Source organism: Cyprinodon variegatus, unplaced genomic scaffold (genome assembly GCF_000732505.1).
Source record: "Cyprinodon variegatus isolate N-32 unplaced genomic scaffold, C_variegatus-1.0 Scaffold416, whole genome shotgun sequence".
In the NCBI taxonomy this organism is placed as follows: domain Eukaryota; kingdom Metazoa; phylum Chordata; class Actinopteri; order Cyprinodontiformes; family Cyprinodontidae; genus Cyprinodon; species Cyprinodon variegatus.
The window spans coordinates 632,123-649,072 of record NW_015150869.1 but is presented as its reverse complement, the minus strand read 5'-3'; the positions used below and the strand labels follow the sequence as shown (position 1 = coordinate 649,072).

General features: G+C 37.8%; 1 protein-coding gene across 1 annotated transcript; it reads right to left on the bottom strand.

Moving 5' to 3' along the window:
- Nucleotides 1-6,514: 6,514 nt before the first annotated feature.
- Nucleotides 6,515-14,199, bottom strand: LOC107093247 (serine-aspartate repeat-containing protein I-like). Its single transcript, XM_015388184.1, has 3 exons — nt 14,116-14,199; nt 9,109-9,486; nt 6,515-7,227 (listed from the first exon to the last, which is right to left on the bottom strand). Exons 1-3 carry the CDS (start codon nt 14,132-14,134, stop codon nt 6,515-6,517), a joined length of 1,110 nt encoding a protein of 369 aa, XP_015243670.1. The 5' UTR covers nt 14,135-14,199.
- Nucleotides 14,200-16,950: the final 2,751 nt, after the last annotated feature.

Genomic DNA, 16,950 nt, shown 5'->3' with positions numbered 1-16,950 from the left:
TGCTAATAAATGCGTGGTTGTGATTAATATATCACTATTGTTATTGCTTAATATGCTCCTCTGATTTTTGGCAGGAATTTAACACCATCAAAAATGTTCATAAATTTAGGCTACTTTACAGTAAATGGCTGATTGTATTACATTTTTTGAATTGCCAAAAAAGCAGCAGCCATTCTGCATTCATATTTCTGCATCACATCATAATTTCCTCTCTCTTTGAACTCCTTCATTCACAGAATACTTCATCAAAGCAGCCAAAAGCTGAGGCTTTGGATGAGCGAAAGGCTGGAGAGTCAAAAATTAACAACGGTTGCGTTGTGGTTGTTGTCACCTTTATGCCACTCTGTATTCTTATGAGTGTTGTCTTTGTTCAATTTACAATAACAAAAAAAGAAAAAAATTAAAAAGAAACAGTTTTGAAAAGTTCGGTATTCATTCTTTTCCTGCTTTGTGTGTCAACTGTCACAGTTTATAAGGGACAGAGTATATGGTGGTGAAAGCCACGAAAGGCTAGACCTGTTTGAATTCACAGCCAAAACTCTTCCAGTCTCCTTATTTTAACGGACTTCGAGGGATCCAGTCCAGGTAGATCGCGTTCTTAGAAGACACAGCCCATGAATTGGAATGCAGCCAAGCCCAGGCACTTGACTCCAGGTCATAGCAGGTCTGAGGCTCAGACTTTGATTGTGTAAAGAGTTTGTTCATACTGAGCACTCTTTACACAATCAATGTCTTTTTAGTCTGTCACAGCGGTGCTTTGACATAGAACCCTGATAAAAATAGAGCTGAGTTAAAGGATGCAATTTGTGCTTCCAAAAATACAATTTTTTCTTTCATGAGAGAGATGTGGTCAGCATTTTATTGGATGATAATCTACTCTAAAGATATCATGTCTTACACAGACTAACCAGTTTGACTTAAAAGTGAAAATCACAAGCCATGCCCAAAATAACATAGCAATAAACTTTATCTATATATCACATTTTTAAAACAGAGTGCTTCACAGAGATCATTTGATCATCGATTCAATAAGAATTTTGCAATTGATTATCTTGATTTTTACCCTTACAAGACCTCTCTATGAAAACTTAACCAACAATAGAGACTATATGCAATGGAATTTAGTAGCATGTAAGGTTAATGTCTTAACAGCATATTTGTCCAAACATTTGTCCCCATTACTTCAAAAAGTAAAAGAACTATAATAAACATACAGCTGCTCAAGGTGCGTCATCTGTAGCTTTAAAACTGCTTTTTTTTTTTTTATAAAAACACTGATAGGCAGCCCCTATTTTATCAGTTACCACATTATGGCTGGTGATATATGGAGAACAAGGAGAGTCACTGAAAAAGATCCAGCCATTTATTTTTCAATGACTCTTTATCTCCTCCATAGTTATGCTGTCTCTACAACCAGAAATCTTTTCTGAAATACCTGAATTTGCCTTAAAATTATTAATTAATAAATACATGATTTAAAAGCTAAAAATAAAAAATACAATTAACTGAAAACAAAGGATATAATACTTAAAAAGGTCTCAAGGGAAAAACAGGCTAAAAAAAAAAAGAGAAAAACTAGGCCTTAGGTTAGCTGACAGTCAGTGTTGCCAGATAAGGCAGTTTTCATTTTGATTTTAAAAATAATAATTGCTTTGGGTGTGTGCAGATAATTTGGGCTGGTTTGGAGTCAGATCGGCGGTGGATCTGGCGCTGATGATCAATGCGTTCTGTTTGGAAGATGAATCTTTTAAAGATGCTAGTGGAAACCACTACTTTCAGGATTCAGCACTTGGCACAATTAAACTCTTCACCCTCCTTATTTCAAATGCGCCAATTGAAAGAGCTTTTTCACAAGTTGCTCGGCATAAAGACATGTCCAGAAATCGCATTGGGCTGCTGATCCTATCGACTTTGATGGAAGTGCGAACTAGGTGGGCGGATCGATCCTAGGATCGATACTATCGATACCAACGCTGGTATTGATATTGAACAATAGTTGTTTAGCAAGTTTGATCCTTTTTATTCTCTCCCGCACGCACTAGCTGCAGCAGATTCACCAGTCTCCCCTCTGTGTTACAGCACTTTGCTGCTCCCCCACTCACCTCTCGTCACCGGCTCAGCATGGCCCTGCCTGGCCCCGCCCACTCAGCTCTCTCTCCACTCCACACACAAACAAACGCTCTAGTAGTCCTCACACGCCGGAGCAGAAAAAAGATGAAGAAGAGGGAACGAAGGGCCGTTTGGCTATATTTTAATACTGTAATAAGAAACAACAGCTGTATGGTTTATAATAAGTTGGTTAAATGCCGTAGAAACATAAGTTTATATAAGCACATGAAAAACTATGAGCAAGAAATCGTCGAGTTACAGAAGCGGAGAAATGGGGTGAAACTTCGTTCATTGCCCTGACAGACCCTTGACCCACAGACAGACGTAACTGACCGGCCTCCAGAGAATATCCAGGTAGATAAGAGTGATTACCTTCACATTAACTTTCAAAGTAGATATTATATATCATATATTACTAGAACCCACTCAGAAAGTGTAATTAAGACCTTGAAGGAACCTAGTACATTTATCCAATTAAAAGATGTTATCTGAGAGGGCTAACATTAACTAATCCTTTATTTATCCCACAATTTGGAAATTTATAGAATTAAAGCAACAGGCAAGGGCACACAATACAAACAAAATGACATAATGATTGAAAGATATAATATAAGAGGTGTATTAGGAAAAACCACTATGAACAGAACATTATTATTATTATTATTTAAATGTAACAATTAGAAAAAAATCACAGAAACACTGAAAGGTCAACAGTTCCATGATCCATCAAGCTTAAATGATAAAATGTATCGGTATAATATTGATATCGGCAACACTGACCCTGTATTCATTTAGTATCGTATTGATTGAAAATTCCCGGTATCGCCTACCTCTAGAGCGAACTGGACTAACACGGATGGATAAACATCAGCAACATTCCATCCTTCCTGACAGTTATTGTTGAGATTTCATTCAACCAGCACTGATCACAAATCACAATGGATTAAATTATAGTTTACTGGAGTAAGAATTCAACGTTCAGATGTTCAATGTTCCAGCCAACAATCTAATCAGCATTAAAGATTTGAATTCATAATCAATCATAATAAAAGTAATTATTTCAGTAATGTAAAAATAAACTTAGCACATTTGTGTGTGTGCACTGATTGTAGTTTGTCTTCTAAATGTAAAAAGAGGATTCTACATGTTATGAATCCATCTGCAAACATGTGAGTACCGGTATGTGATGTCTCACATGACACTCACTGGATCTGACATCGCTGTGGTGGAGTTATTTATGGAGAACAACTCTGGGCAGATTTTGTTGGATTGTAGCGTTTTGACATGTAGTGTTGAATTAAGTTGAGCTGAATTGTGTTCATGTTCACACAGTAAATATAACAACGTATTATTGGGCAGGTTGTTGTGCAATGTGGTGGTTTTTAACGGATGTTTGGGCTGGAAAACCTCAACTCTATTTGGCAACACTGCTGACAGGCAGGATGAGGATGTGGATTTAAAAAGCCCACCAGTACTCTAGAGCTGTGCACATTCACACACTTCTTCTGTCATTTCTTATTAAAAGAAGACTAATTAAAACATGGGTATATATTGACACCTGTCCCCTGTCCATGCCTTCTACAGGGCTGTCAACTCTCACCCACTGGGAGTGAGACTCACCCATCTCAGTGTCTTCACACACTTTCACTCCATATTCCCAATTTCTCACACTAAAAAGGAATACATCCAATGGTTTGTGTTCTCTTTACCTGGTGTTTTTTTTAGTCCCAGTTTTAGTCCATATTTTGCTCACAAGTTGAATAATTATTGCTCAGTCTAGTTTAATAATCTCCTGTTGGCATTTAGGAGTAATTAAACTAACACTAATATTTTAATTTATTTATTATTCAAAAGATCAGCCACCAAAGAAAAGACCAACCACATCCAGAGAGGATTATGCAGAACAACTCAGTTATCCTGGATTCATAGAGGAGAAACCACAGGGATGTTCTTCTTTTATTATTATTTATCTTATTCATTTATCTTTATTTTGGTCCATTGAATATGTTTAAAAACTTAATTTCCATCACACCTTCCAGATGAAACATCCAGAGAAGTGCTGTCTCCTGTCATGGGGAGTTTTTATAAAATCTACAGCCTCCTAGAAGGTCTGAATTGTTTTGCAATTGTATGAAAAACTAATAACATAATGAATGAAGCTTTTTAATCCTTAGCGTACTACCATATATTAATACACAGTGTAGTTTACATTTGTTTCGATTGCACTGGTTCCTGTATCAGTGCCAGTGATCCAGTAGCTTATTAGTAGCTAGTTGTTTAATTTACTTGAACTATAGAGAATAATTAATGAATAAATTTGTGAAATTCTTAGTTTAAAGTATATTTATTATGCATGTATTTTAGTAGGGCACTATCTGCTTTACTCCAATTTTTTACACACATTTTTTAACACATGGAGCTTCCTTCTGTACCATCATTGGAAAGTAAATATATTAAGATGAAAAACTCTAGAGCACCGCAGGTCTTTTTCATCCTTGACAATTTACGACGCCACATTTGCTCAGTTCAAATAATTTGTTTTTTTTTTGTGTTTTTACATATTTCTTCTACTTATATATCTTATTGTAAATAAGAAAAGGTGGTCCACATCTTTATTTCAAATGTGAGCACATTGTCATTACAGCATACATGCTGTTTGCTTACAGGTACATCAGCCATTATGTCCTTGTCATGAAGAGCACAAAGAACCATTTAAAAGATCCCAATACAATCCTAATTGTTCTTAATGTCCTCCTCTATTTATTGTGCTATTTGCCTCCAAATATTGTTCCAATCTGTGCAGTATTTTATTTTATATATAGTATTTATTTACATGTGAAATAACAGAGAAAGAGCAATATCCTCATTATTATCTTTTTGTTTTACTTTCCCTGCTAAAGTTGGAGGGTTACCGGATTATTTTGTCCAACAGAGCAACAAGTGGATAGGAACAATGCAATTAGAAAACAAGTGTTCATTAAAATATGGGTATATTAGTTGAAGCTGTGAAGATTTATACTGTAGCAAGTCTAAACAACATCACATTGGTTCCTTCTCTTAAAGCTGTAATGCTCTAAACAGCTGATAATATTGGTTATATGTGTAAAAACAGGATGAATGTGTTTTCTTTAATGTAAGCTCAGATGAGCAGCTAACTAACATACATATCAGACTTCTGCATATCACTTTATTCCCCACTTTCACTTCCTAAAGGAACAGTTTAATTTTCAATGTTGAACATATTTTGCAATACTGCCAGCTAGTGGATTACAGCTATTATATCATCTGTTAATAGGCTTTCTTCCTGTCTCGTTTCAGTCTTCAGCCCCCCAGGCTTGATTGTGGAAGGCACGACTGTCACGACTGGCCCATCACCACCACTCCATTTTCCATTTCTAAAACATACAAGCACAAAACCAGGATGTAAGATGGAAACATGCACATTTTCTAAACAAAACTGCAAACTTAGATAATTAAAGTTCCATTACAGACTCTTTTTTTAACTTATCAGGGAAACTTCTAGTTAAATGTAGGTGAAAAGTAATCATTCTGGACATAAGAAGTACATAAACAACAATAACGAATAGCCTTAAAAGTTAAATTATTTTTCTGTCCCATTTCACTGACATTTGTATATTCTAAAAGGATTTTGCACAAAGCTCTATATCAGTGCATTGTAGCATGGAGGCGCTCGGCCTGTGGCTTGACAGATCTACTGGAAGCCCAGGTTCCTTTAAATACAGCCTTAAGGAGGGACTGAACTGTTAACAGGTTTAATGTCGCCTTTCTGCTTGTGCAGATGGCTGGAATTGAACTGGGAGATGATTTGAGGCACTTTATTTGGCAATACACAACATTTCTATTCCATTTTGACCTAGAATATTAGTAATATTCTGCATTTATATTAGCTGGGAGGCCCACTTCATGGGAGAATTAATACGTATAATACAGATTCTATGGGTGTCATCTCTCCCATATAATGATGCTCGTTTCCATTGATGTAGCCAGTGCTTATTTGTTAATTATGTACATCGTCTTTTTTAAGGAGCATTGAATAAAGAACACAAAATGAAGAGTGTCTAGACTTTAGTTTCTTTTTTTCTCAACATATTTTTTTTTTTTTTTTTTTTGTATTTATAGATTTTATTCAAGCAGAGTTCTTCACTGAAACTATAATATCAGAATGTTAGTTTTGATACTATTCTAAAATATTTTTTATGAATAAATTAATAAATCTATCCTTTGGTTTAGTTGGGTTCTATCTGTTTTTGTTATTTCTATTCCTTTTTCACATTTTATAGTCAGCGTTGTCTGCTTTCCTTTTTGTTAAACTAGATTGTAGGACCCTGCATGTGCTTCAGAATCAAGTGGACAATTAGCAGCTCCTGTTTCTTACTCTGTCTCATCAGTGGCGAGGGCTCCTATCTTCCAGAGGGATGTCTGTATCAGGCACATCCTCTCCCAGAGCAGCAGGTGGCGCCGCCTCGTTGCTTGATGATGAAGTGTGGCAGTTGTGGCAAGGTTCTTTTTCAGCCTTTAGAACTGCAGGTAATGAAGCTTGTTGTTCTGTAGCTGAGAGAGCCTCTAGGTTTGCTTCAGTGGAGGCTGCAGCCAGCTGAGTCGTCTCACCGACTGTCCCAGGTGTGATCTGCTCAGACTGTGTCTCCTCCTCCTCTGGTGTTGCTCCTGCATTGATAATAACCTCCTCAATATGTGAAGATTCATCACAAGAGGAAAGATCTTCCTCTGATGGGGAAAGTGTTTCATTAGGAGAAGAATCAGGCATCATAAAGATGCCTTCAGCCTCAGGGATTTCCTCAGGAAGTGAAGATTCTCTTTCTTCCTCTTCCTCTGCAGATAATTCTTCAATGGTTAGACCATGTGTCACCTCTTCAACATCAGCCCACTTCTCTTCCTCACGAACAACAGCTGCCTCTCCAGATGTTTCCGTCGTGGCCACTTCTGAGATTGCCTCCAGAGCTTCTGGTTCAAGAACCTCCATGAAGGAGTTTGGCTGATTTCCATCAGTTTCCATTTGGTGCAGGGCGTTCATCAAGCTGTCGTCACCCACAAAGGCGTTAATGATCTCCAGGGTGGAGGTAGCCAACGCCTTCACAGCTGTTTGCAGATTATGGGACAGCAGGAACTAATCAGGATTTACTACAGAAACACCAGCTTTAAAACTACCAATGTCATATTCTATGACAACCACTTTATGTTTCTGTCAAGTGAAACATGACTGTACCATTTAAGATCTGGGCTTGAATAGATGGTCTATTGAAAGCTACCTGCCCGACTCATGCTCCTTGTGACAAGTTACAGTCTTAATATTGGCAGTTGCCCAGGATGCTTTCAGAAATGGGGTGGCAGAAGCCCTTTAAAAAAATCCAACCTTTTTGCTCCAGTAGCAGCCAGAACACATTTTCCTTGCTTTATGCTTGTGCAGGAAAATATAGCTGGTTCTGGGTGACACCAGAATTATCCCATGACTTTTTTTTTGTCTGGGAGCATGGGTGCTACCTTTAGCTACACCCAACTATGAATTTTGTAGGGACTGCTTAAAGTTTCATGGCATTTTAACACAGGAGGGCTGATGGAGTCCTTGCTGGGGAAAGTGAAACATGTTTAGAACACTTTTGGGCTCACTTGTAAAATGTTCTACACAATAATTACTTCATAATTAACTGATCAGAATTAGATCAGAAATTTACTTCTGCATTTAACCCATCCCTTTGGGGAGCAGTGGGCTTCCACCTTGGGGCGCAATCGAGGGTTAAGGGTCTTGCTCAGGGACCCAGAGTGGCAGTCCGTGGGAGTGGGGCTTGAACTCAGAACCTCAGGATTCCAAGCTCTATGCTCTATACTAGGCCGTCCCTACCCGTTCTTTATGGGTAGCCTGGTAATTTACCTCCACACGAGGTTTGAACATACCGGTCGCTGAGCAGGAGCATGAATCTGGCCCTTATGGGGAAATCTGCATTTCTACAACTTTCTGCCATCATCTATGGAACACAAGTGTACAATATTAAGCGTATCTGATCTGAATCTGTTGTAAATCATCTGTTTTTTTAATGAATATCCAATGCGTTTTCAATAAGAGATGATAAAATGTCCATATAATAACAAAAGCATTGGTTTAAGGGATGCTCAATTTGAAAACCCTTCAATCCTCATTATCCAGTGATATTTGAATCTTTATTGGTTTGATTAAACATCTTTTAATGCCCAAACAGATAAGTAAATTTCGGAGAGGATGAAAGTTTCACAGTAAAGAGAAAAATGGGCTTTGATGCAATCAAAAAAATAGCTTAGATATTAGATATGAAATCTATGATGACATAGATCAGGTTCATAAGAGACACTTTTTTTTTTTATTATTAGATCCAGAGAAGTGCCAATAGTGAAAACATAAGCATTTGATTTTGCATGGGAAAAACTTTTTTTTCATTTGTTGCTGAGGGAAAAAAAGATCAAACTGAGACCGTAAAGGAAGATCAAGCAGGTGTTTTTCTTTTTTTGGTCAAACTTCATGAAAGGTCTCTTCTATTGCAACGTTTTTTCAGCTGAAGATCTTTCCAGCAATTGAACCAACATTTAGATTCATGCCAGCTGTTCTAAAAAAAGGATGAAACCAGATGGTTTTGAATTTTAGGAATGTAAGGAAGATAAATACAAAAAAAGCACTCAAATAAAAAGCAAAACAGGACTGATGAACCTCCTGTGTGTACAGAACATATCTAGCATTATCATACATAAATGAACTTGAGTATGGTCCTTTTACTTTCTGTTAGAGAATCAGGTTCATGAGTCCCTGAGCTTGGGGAATCAGGGATATGTCTCATCTAACTCCTAAAGAGCAGCTTTCTAGATGAGCCCTGCAGCCCTTCCGCCTTCATGCAGTCATCTCTGCAGCATGGCTGGCTTCAGGCTCAGGGGCTTCAGAGGGAATCTCTGCATCAGCAGGGGGAGCAGCTGAGGTTTCATCTACTGCTGCCATACCGGCGCTCTCTGCTTCTGCATCCTCAGCAGGTGGCACGGCTGCAACTTCAGGGGCAGCTTCAGGAGCTGTCTCTTCCTCTGCAGCTGGATCAGCTTCTTCTGCATCTGCCGGCTCAGCCTCTGTAACAGCTACTTCAGACATCTCTGCCGCTGCTGGTTCTTCTGAGGCGGCCTCAGCTGTCAGTTCAGCATCAGTTACAGCTACCTCAGAGGTCTCTGCAGCTACTGGATCTTCTGAGATGGCCTCAGCTGTCGGTTCAGCCTCTGGTTCTGGGGAAGTGGCGACAGATTGGGCTGTAATCTCTGCTCCTGAAGCAGGTTCCTCCTTTGCTGTGCTGGGGTCAACTGCAGAAGATGCAGTTTCTGATGTAACTTCAGCTGCAGATAAAGAGGTTCAGAAAACATTTCAGCTGTTTTATGTGTGGAATACATTTAAAAAAACATTGTAGTGAAATTTATCCTTAAAAACCTAAAACATTTATTTCAACAGAGGCTGCTAAATCTGACCTCAGAAAAATTATTTTATCACACTGAGTATTGCTTCACATCATGGTCATTTTCTTGTGCTGCTGTATTGGAACCTTTAAAACAATTTTACAAAATAGCAAAAGCATTTGATAGGAGGCCACTGTCATCACATCTGTCTAATTTTAGACAACTTTAAGTTTTGATATTTCCAATAATTTAAAAATGATCGCCTTATTTATAACTTATTTATCTTTTATGGTTAAGCCCCCAGCTGGAGAGCATTTTATTGCCTAGAGCATTTTATTAAAAGTTTTACATCGTACTAGGTGTGAGGTTTATGATAGTAAGTGTTTGTTTCATGTATTGCAGGATGAAAGTGCTGGTGCCCCGTTAGCACTAGAGAGAGCTCCACCTGTGTCTCCTTTTGAGGCTTAAAGTACGGTTCAGTAATGTGATCGCTAAATGTCAGATTACTGAGAGAAAATTTTGTTGTTTTTTTTGTCAAATTTTTTTTTAATAGCATTTTGATCTTTCCTTATTTTTATGTATGAAACTGTATCGGCGTTTGTGTCTTGGGTGTTTTATGGAACAATGAATTAGCATTCGCATTTTGCTAAATCCTGAATATTTATGACAAAATAGTACCGTAAGTTCATTAATATGCAACTTTTCCATCTTAATGAAAATCTGTAAATTAAGATAAAAAAAATTCCCTTAAATAAAAACAAATTAAATGTACTGTTAAAAAAATATATATTGTTAACTTGAGGAGAGAAAAAAGGCCCACAGCAGCATAGATCATGAACTACACCATACCTAACAGTGGCCATATGATCATTCTAAGCTTTGTGTTAAGTTGCGAGCTTCGGTCATATGTCAAAGCTTAACCAGCGGTACCATAAATATAGAGATCAGAGGGCAACAGATGGCAGAATCTATGGAAATAGATACCAATGAGATAAAGAAGAGACTGGTGAGGTTTACTTGAACTAATTTAGCTGTTATGTTTGTTATCAGATTCCTATTAGGCCTACAGGTCTGTCTTCCCTCTGTTAGTAGAACAAACTAAAGTATTCAGTTAATACGGCGGCGTTAATTTAGTATATGGCTAAACCCCTGACAAATCAGAATATATTTAAAGACAATTTTTTTTTTCACATAAACCATTTCAGATTGATCCTCGTTACATGGCACTTTCCCATATATATTTCTGTGACTTTATGACTCAGGTATTTAACTGGTTTCTACTAAAGTAGTTAGAAGGTTGGTGGTTCAGTCTCAAGCTCAGATATCTTTCTCCATGTTTCCATTTCCAATAGTCTTCCCCTCAAATGTTAGACAATTTTATGTAATTCATTCAAATCTAATCTAATTCTAGTCTATCATAAAACTAGTTTTAAAGGAGCATAGGGTAAGATCTAGCGCAAATTGAAACAAGAATAACAGAAGGGGAAAAAAGCCCCTGAGACTGAACAGCTCCTTAGTTTAGAGGTGCCATCTGAAGTCAGAAAGTTATTTTGAGTGGAGCATCTAACCTTTTTAGCAACAGGAAGGCATCTTTGAGGTGCACTTACTGCCGGATTGCCACACTCACAAACCATTTCCCCCTGAGCTTAACTAAACACCTCTCTCATGAACTGACTAGTGGAGCTTTTAGAGGCAACTGTAGTAAATAGAGGAAATCTCATTTTACATGTTGCCTAATTGTAGCAAAGTGAAAAAAAATTGCCTTTCAAAATTGCTCATTGCTTTGTTAAAGGTGGAACGGTGAGTTGCTTGGTTCTGACCTGCATTAAGGAGCCATGTTACAATACCTTTTAAATGTCTTACATTAAAGGTATAGTGGAGGTTATTCGGGTGGATCATTAAAATAATTTGTCCTATAATAAAGCCGTCCTGCGTGTTCGTCCCATTTTCACTTACCCGTGGTGAGTCTGACATAGTAGAAAAATGTGAAATCTTCTTTTGCAAAGTAAGCTTGTATGAGCGATACAAACAGCAACTTTTAAACAGAGCGTGCATAAAGAGAAATGGGCTCGTGCACGCTCACATACACGATTAATAGGCGTTCCCTGTCGAGAGTGGGTACAGGGTTGTGCATGTGCATTATTTTTTTTTTCAAGCAGAGAGGTCGGGTCTTTTTAAAAATTGGCAAAACTCCTCCACTATAAATTTTAATAAATGGGTCCTTTTTTAGGACACTATTTTTACTTTTTATTAACTAGATTATATTGGGCGTTTTTCTCCATTTGATGTCTGTCTTCTCACGTATTATCAAAAGGGGTAAAATGTTCCAGATCAGCACCCATCCAAATTAGTCCAGTGAATATGTTCCGCATCTAAACCCGCAGCATTCAGATTTCACAGCAGTTAGCAGCTCAGGGCACAGAGCCACAGTTTCTGCACGCTGAGCAGACAAATAGCTTGCAGACATAGATCCAAACAGACAGGCGAGATGAAGCTATTGAGCGGAGTCATTCTACCATGCGTGGATCTGGGTGGAGCAGTCAGAAGCTTATAGAAAAAAAGAAAAAAAAAAAAGAATTCAGGTTCGCTGCACTCATTTTCAGTTTGTTTAAGCATTTCAAGGTTTACAGTCACCTTACAACTAACACGCAAACACGTTTTCATACTACATTAAGGGCTTTGAGGGATACTTTCCATGAAGCATCTGAACAGCAGTAACACAGATGGCCACACATGGTAGAGGTAAAACTCTTTACAGGATAATGCTCAGACTTTATTGGTCAGGTTTCAGCGTAAAGGACTTTTTTGTATTCAAGTTAACAGTAAAAGTGCACTTTTTTTTTAGCCTGCTGCCCTGTTTAGTATGCACTATTCGTACACCAACATAGTATTTTGCACCCAAAGAGAAACCCATTTTGTAGTAAACCGTTGCATATCAGTTTATGTCTCATGGTTGTTAAAAAAAGATCAAGCATTAATGCAATTAGTTACCATAGAAATAAACGTATAAATGAATGTGTTCTGTTATTTACTGGACATTTATGCACTAATGTTTTCCTCGATTCAAGCTCTGACATCGGTTTGAAACAGTCAATCATGTTAAATGACAGAATAAGACCTCTGATAGAATTGGAGCAACTTTTATTTGAACTTTTACTATCAAAACTTTAGTCACCTTATTACATTTATCTATAGTAAATAGTGATTATGATTTAGCCTGGGCAGCCAGACTGGCTTATGCCGTTTACACAACATATGAGTCCAGAAGAGGCACTGCATGATTTTAAAACCCATTTGGCAGAAACTGAATAGAAACGATCATAACTGTGGATTTGACACAAAAAAGCTTTATTTTAAAGAAAAGCTCTTACAGCAGCCAGCTGATGAAATTTGAACACTGACCAGGCTATATAATGACCACTGAAGGTTACTTTATCATATAGGATACATAAAAACAGCTCTCCTCATCCTGGGGCTTTAAGGTGGTTAAGCTGGAATGTTTTAACAAATAAAATGACCCAGGATGATATATTAATAAAGTGTGTTTCTGCATTGACTTCTACATAATTAATCTCACAAACTAAAGTTCAATGCATGCTGCACCCTTCTTACTATAACGAACATCATTTACTGGGATTTACCTTTTGGTGTCATTTTGGTGGATTCAGCTAACAGGTCCATCAAACATGTTTGGAGCTTCATATCTAAAATGTTAGCTTTGTATTGTTTTAAGGCTTCATTTCAGACCTCAACTCTGAAACAAGCGCCATGTTACACCTCAAATTTGTATTCATTTTACTTCCTTTTTTTAAATCACTCTAAATTGAAGTTTTTTGTTCTGATTATTAATATCCAGTTTAAAAATCATTTTTACGCCTTCAAATATGGACCTTAGGATCAGAATCAGAATTACTTTATTAATCCCTTTCAGGAAATTATTTTCTTGCAGTGCAACCATTAACATAAGAGAGAAATAAGATATAAGAATAAAATAAGATAAGGATTAAAGTATATACAGTCTAATGTATTTACAATTTATGATACTCCTATCTGTACAGGCAGGGAGAGCATTAATCAGAGAAACAGCCAAAAGGCCCATGGTAACTCTGGAGGAGCTGCAGAGATCCACACCTCAGATGGAGGACTCTGTTGACAGGAAGACTGTTAACTGAACGCTTCAGAAAGGAGCAGGGGACAGAAGAAAAACACATCAATTCCCCTTTAAAATCTGCCAAAAGCCCCATAAGGGACACAGCGAACATATGGAGGGAGGAAGCTGCTCAGATGACACCAAATACCCACAGAAAAGCTACGCGGGTAGAAAACTACCAACACCCTGAACACATGAAGAAGGAAACACTCTGAGTTGATGTGAAGGTAAAAACATAATTACATACCAGGATTTTATTCTTACAAAATATTACTAAGAAAAATGTGTTATTCATTTATTTTTGATACCATGTATTATATCATTCATTCCACTTCAGAGTTATGCCCTGTTTGTGTTGGCCTACAACATCAAATCCCCAAAATCCCCAGGTTCCTGGGGAAATGCTCGAAATTAGATTTTACCTTTCTCCTTGGAGCTCATGTTGGCCAGTCTGTCCTCGTAACGTTCAGTGTCACCATTAACTGTTTTATAGGCCTGTGAAGTAGAGAAACATGACATCAGTATAGAACACATGTTAAACTAGGACTTGTCCCCATCACACTTAGGCTGACGTTGACCAAGGATGCAGACGCTCTCTGTTCTTTGGGTAAACAGAGCTGTTCTGTTCATGTGTATGACTGACGCTTCTCTGAGCAGAAAACAATGTGTGTTTGTGCTCCTGTGTGTGAAGCTGAGATAAGGCCTGGAGTCCAGCTTGGGTTCTTCTTGTATTTCAACTGGTTCCAGTTGAAACCAGAAAAAAATATAAAGTTAACTGAAATACATTGATTATAATGGATCTTATAGGAACACTGACATTACCTTCTGTAAGGAGCCGATAATGCCTCTGATTTGGTGCATTTTGGTGGTGTTGTTTTTTGTAATTATTACTCAAAAGGAAAGAATAGAATAAAATAGAATAGAATAGAATAGAATAGGAAAGGAAATGATTATAATCATTTATTTGCAGCTTTCTCATTGGTGTAGATGTTGATTAGAATAAAATAGAGGTGATATCAACAAAGGAAAATAAAAATAGCTAAGTGAGCTGAAACTTTTATAAGGACAAAAATAAACAACAAGCACATAGAGAACAGGATAAGCTGACTGTTTATTAATAAAATTAGGAAAACAAAATGGCTTCACAGATGTGGATCTCAGTGTGAGGTTGAGGGAAAGGAAGTTATTGGTGTTGGTTTGTATTGGTGGTGATGTATTTTGTGGGACATCAGAGGAGACATTTAAGTTAAATAATGGGATAAAGAATACTGAAAAGTGGTAATGCCAAAAAAAAAAATTTTTTTTAAGAAATTTCTTGTGAGAAATGGTTCTCTTGTTACAGCAACTGCAGTTTGTTACTTAAACTGCAATTATGTTGATATAAAATTTTCTTAAAAGAAAAAAAAAAAAAAAAAAAAATCTAACCTGAAAAAGAAATGCATGCAAAATAATATCAATATCCTTCTCGATCATATGTTCGGAAACTTCTATGTATAAACCTTCAGCTCTCTCCACAGATTGTCTATCAGTCTCTAGCTAGGCTGTTTTAATCAAACACTTTATCATTACTGCCATTCAGGAGAAACATATATTGGTAACATTTAAAAAGATTACTGTTTTTCCTACCAGAACTTAATACACTGCCTCTTTATATACAAATGCATCCATATTAATTAGAGCTTATGCCAGTCGCCTTTGGACTAATTAAGGGAGAAAGTCTTTGCCCGTCTAAAGACTGAAATTTCTGCCAATATTCTTTGCAGTTTAACTTTAAAAGTCAGATAGAATGAATACTGTGAACACCAATGAAGCCCAGCCACAGATTCTGGATTAACTTTGTATCTTAACATTAACTAAACCCCTGTGACACCCGAATCTGTTCTAATATAAACTAGTCCATTGAGGCTCTGTCTACGTAGAACTTCTGCTCTGGTCCAAGGCGAACCTTCCCTCCAGTCTAGGGTGTTTTGTATTCACTATCAGGTTTTCTTTAAACTGCATCAATCTCCATATCAACTCTGAGCAGGGTTGTTTTTCCAACAGGAAACTGTGACTGTTAGGATTCCAGGTTGTGTGGGTTGTTTTTTTGTTTTTCTTCTCTCCACCACCAGATGGTGCCCTGTTCTCGTTGGGCCTCCCTGCATACCTCGGGCTCGTTGGGTCTTTACCAGAGGAGTATTTGAGCAGCGGGCTGTCACTACCTCGACGCCAGAGTGTTTTTGCCAGTATTGGGTACTCTAGCCAAACTGAGATTAGCAGAATCGAACCTTAGCCTTGTCTCTCTGAGTCTAAACTTTCTTTGTTTTTGTTCTTTGGATGGAAGCCCTCCTGTATCACTGGATAAGCCTGGACCTTCTACCCCCCTGGAAGGATAAACTAAGTCACACTGAGCAAGTGGAAACCTCCACATGATCCGTTCAAGTCCACTTCTGGAAAACCATGTCACAGTCCGCTCCTTTAGTCCTTTGGGTCCAAAGTTAGTCTGCCTGTCCGCTCTCCAACGAGTTCATTCTTCTCTGGATTTAACCCCACAAACTGGATCCAAGGAATAACTAAGAGCCCCCCAAAACGTGAGTGCCTCTCAAGCAATATACAAGCCTCTGTCTTTTTTCCCACGGTCCCTGAACTGATCATTGTGATCTCCCCTTCAGAGTTTCTGGTTCCGGTTCACCAGTCTGCTGAGGTCCAACAGTATTACCCAGCAGAATATGACTCTCCATCTGTGTTTTGCTAACCCTCAATAAACCAGTTAACTTTTTCCCTTGGTGTCTGAGTGGTTCTCTGCATGTGGGTCAGATCTTTAAAGCCCATTATGACTGTAACCATACAGCTTCATCGCAGAGAACAATGTATTCAGGAGCAAGCAAACCAGAAGGTACAAGTTATATTTTATATCGGTCTAGAACAAAAAATAAATCCCAAAAAAACACATTAAGGTTTGCAGCTTTAAAGTGACTAAATGTTTGCAACGTCATCCTTCTGCAAACTAGAACTTGGTTCAAAGTTAATAAGAGTAACACTTTCTTTAACAAATCAGATCTTTACATGAGTACTTTTGAGATTTGCAAGCTGAGGTGACACTTTGGTAATTCTACATTTTTGCTGTGCAACGGGTTTTCAGAATGAATAAGATTTGCAATGCTCACATAGACAACCGCTGCAGTAAGACCTCCTCCACACAAAACAACGTATGCCATGTTGCTGGAGCCTCCAGGAACGCCAAAGGCCATGTGTCGCAATGGAGGAGCTGGGAAACA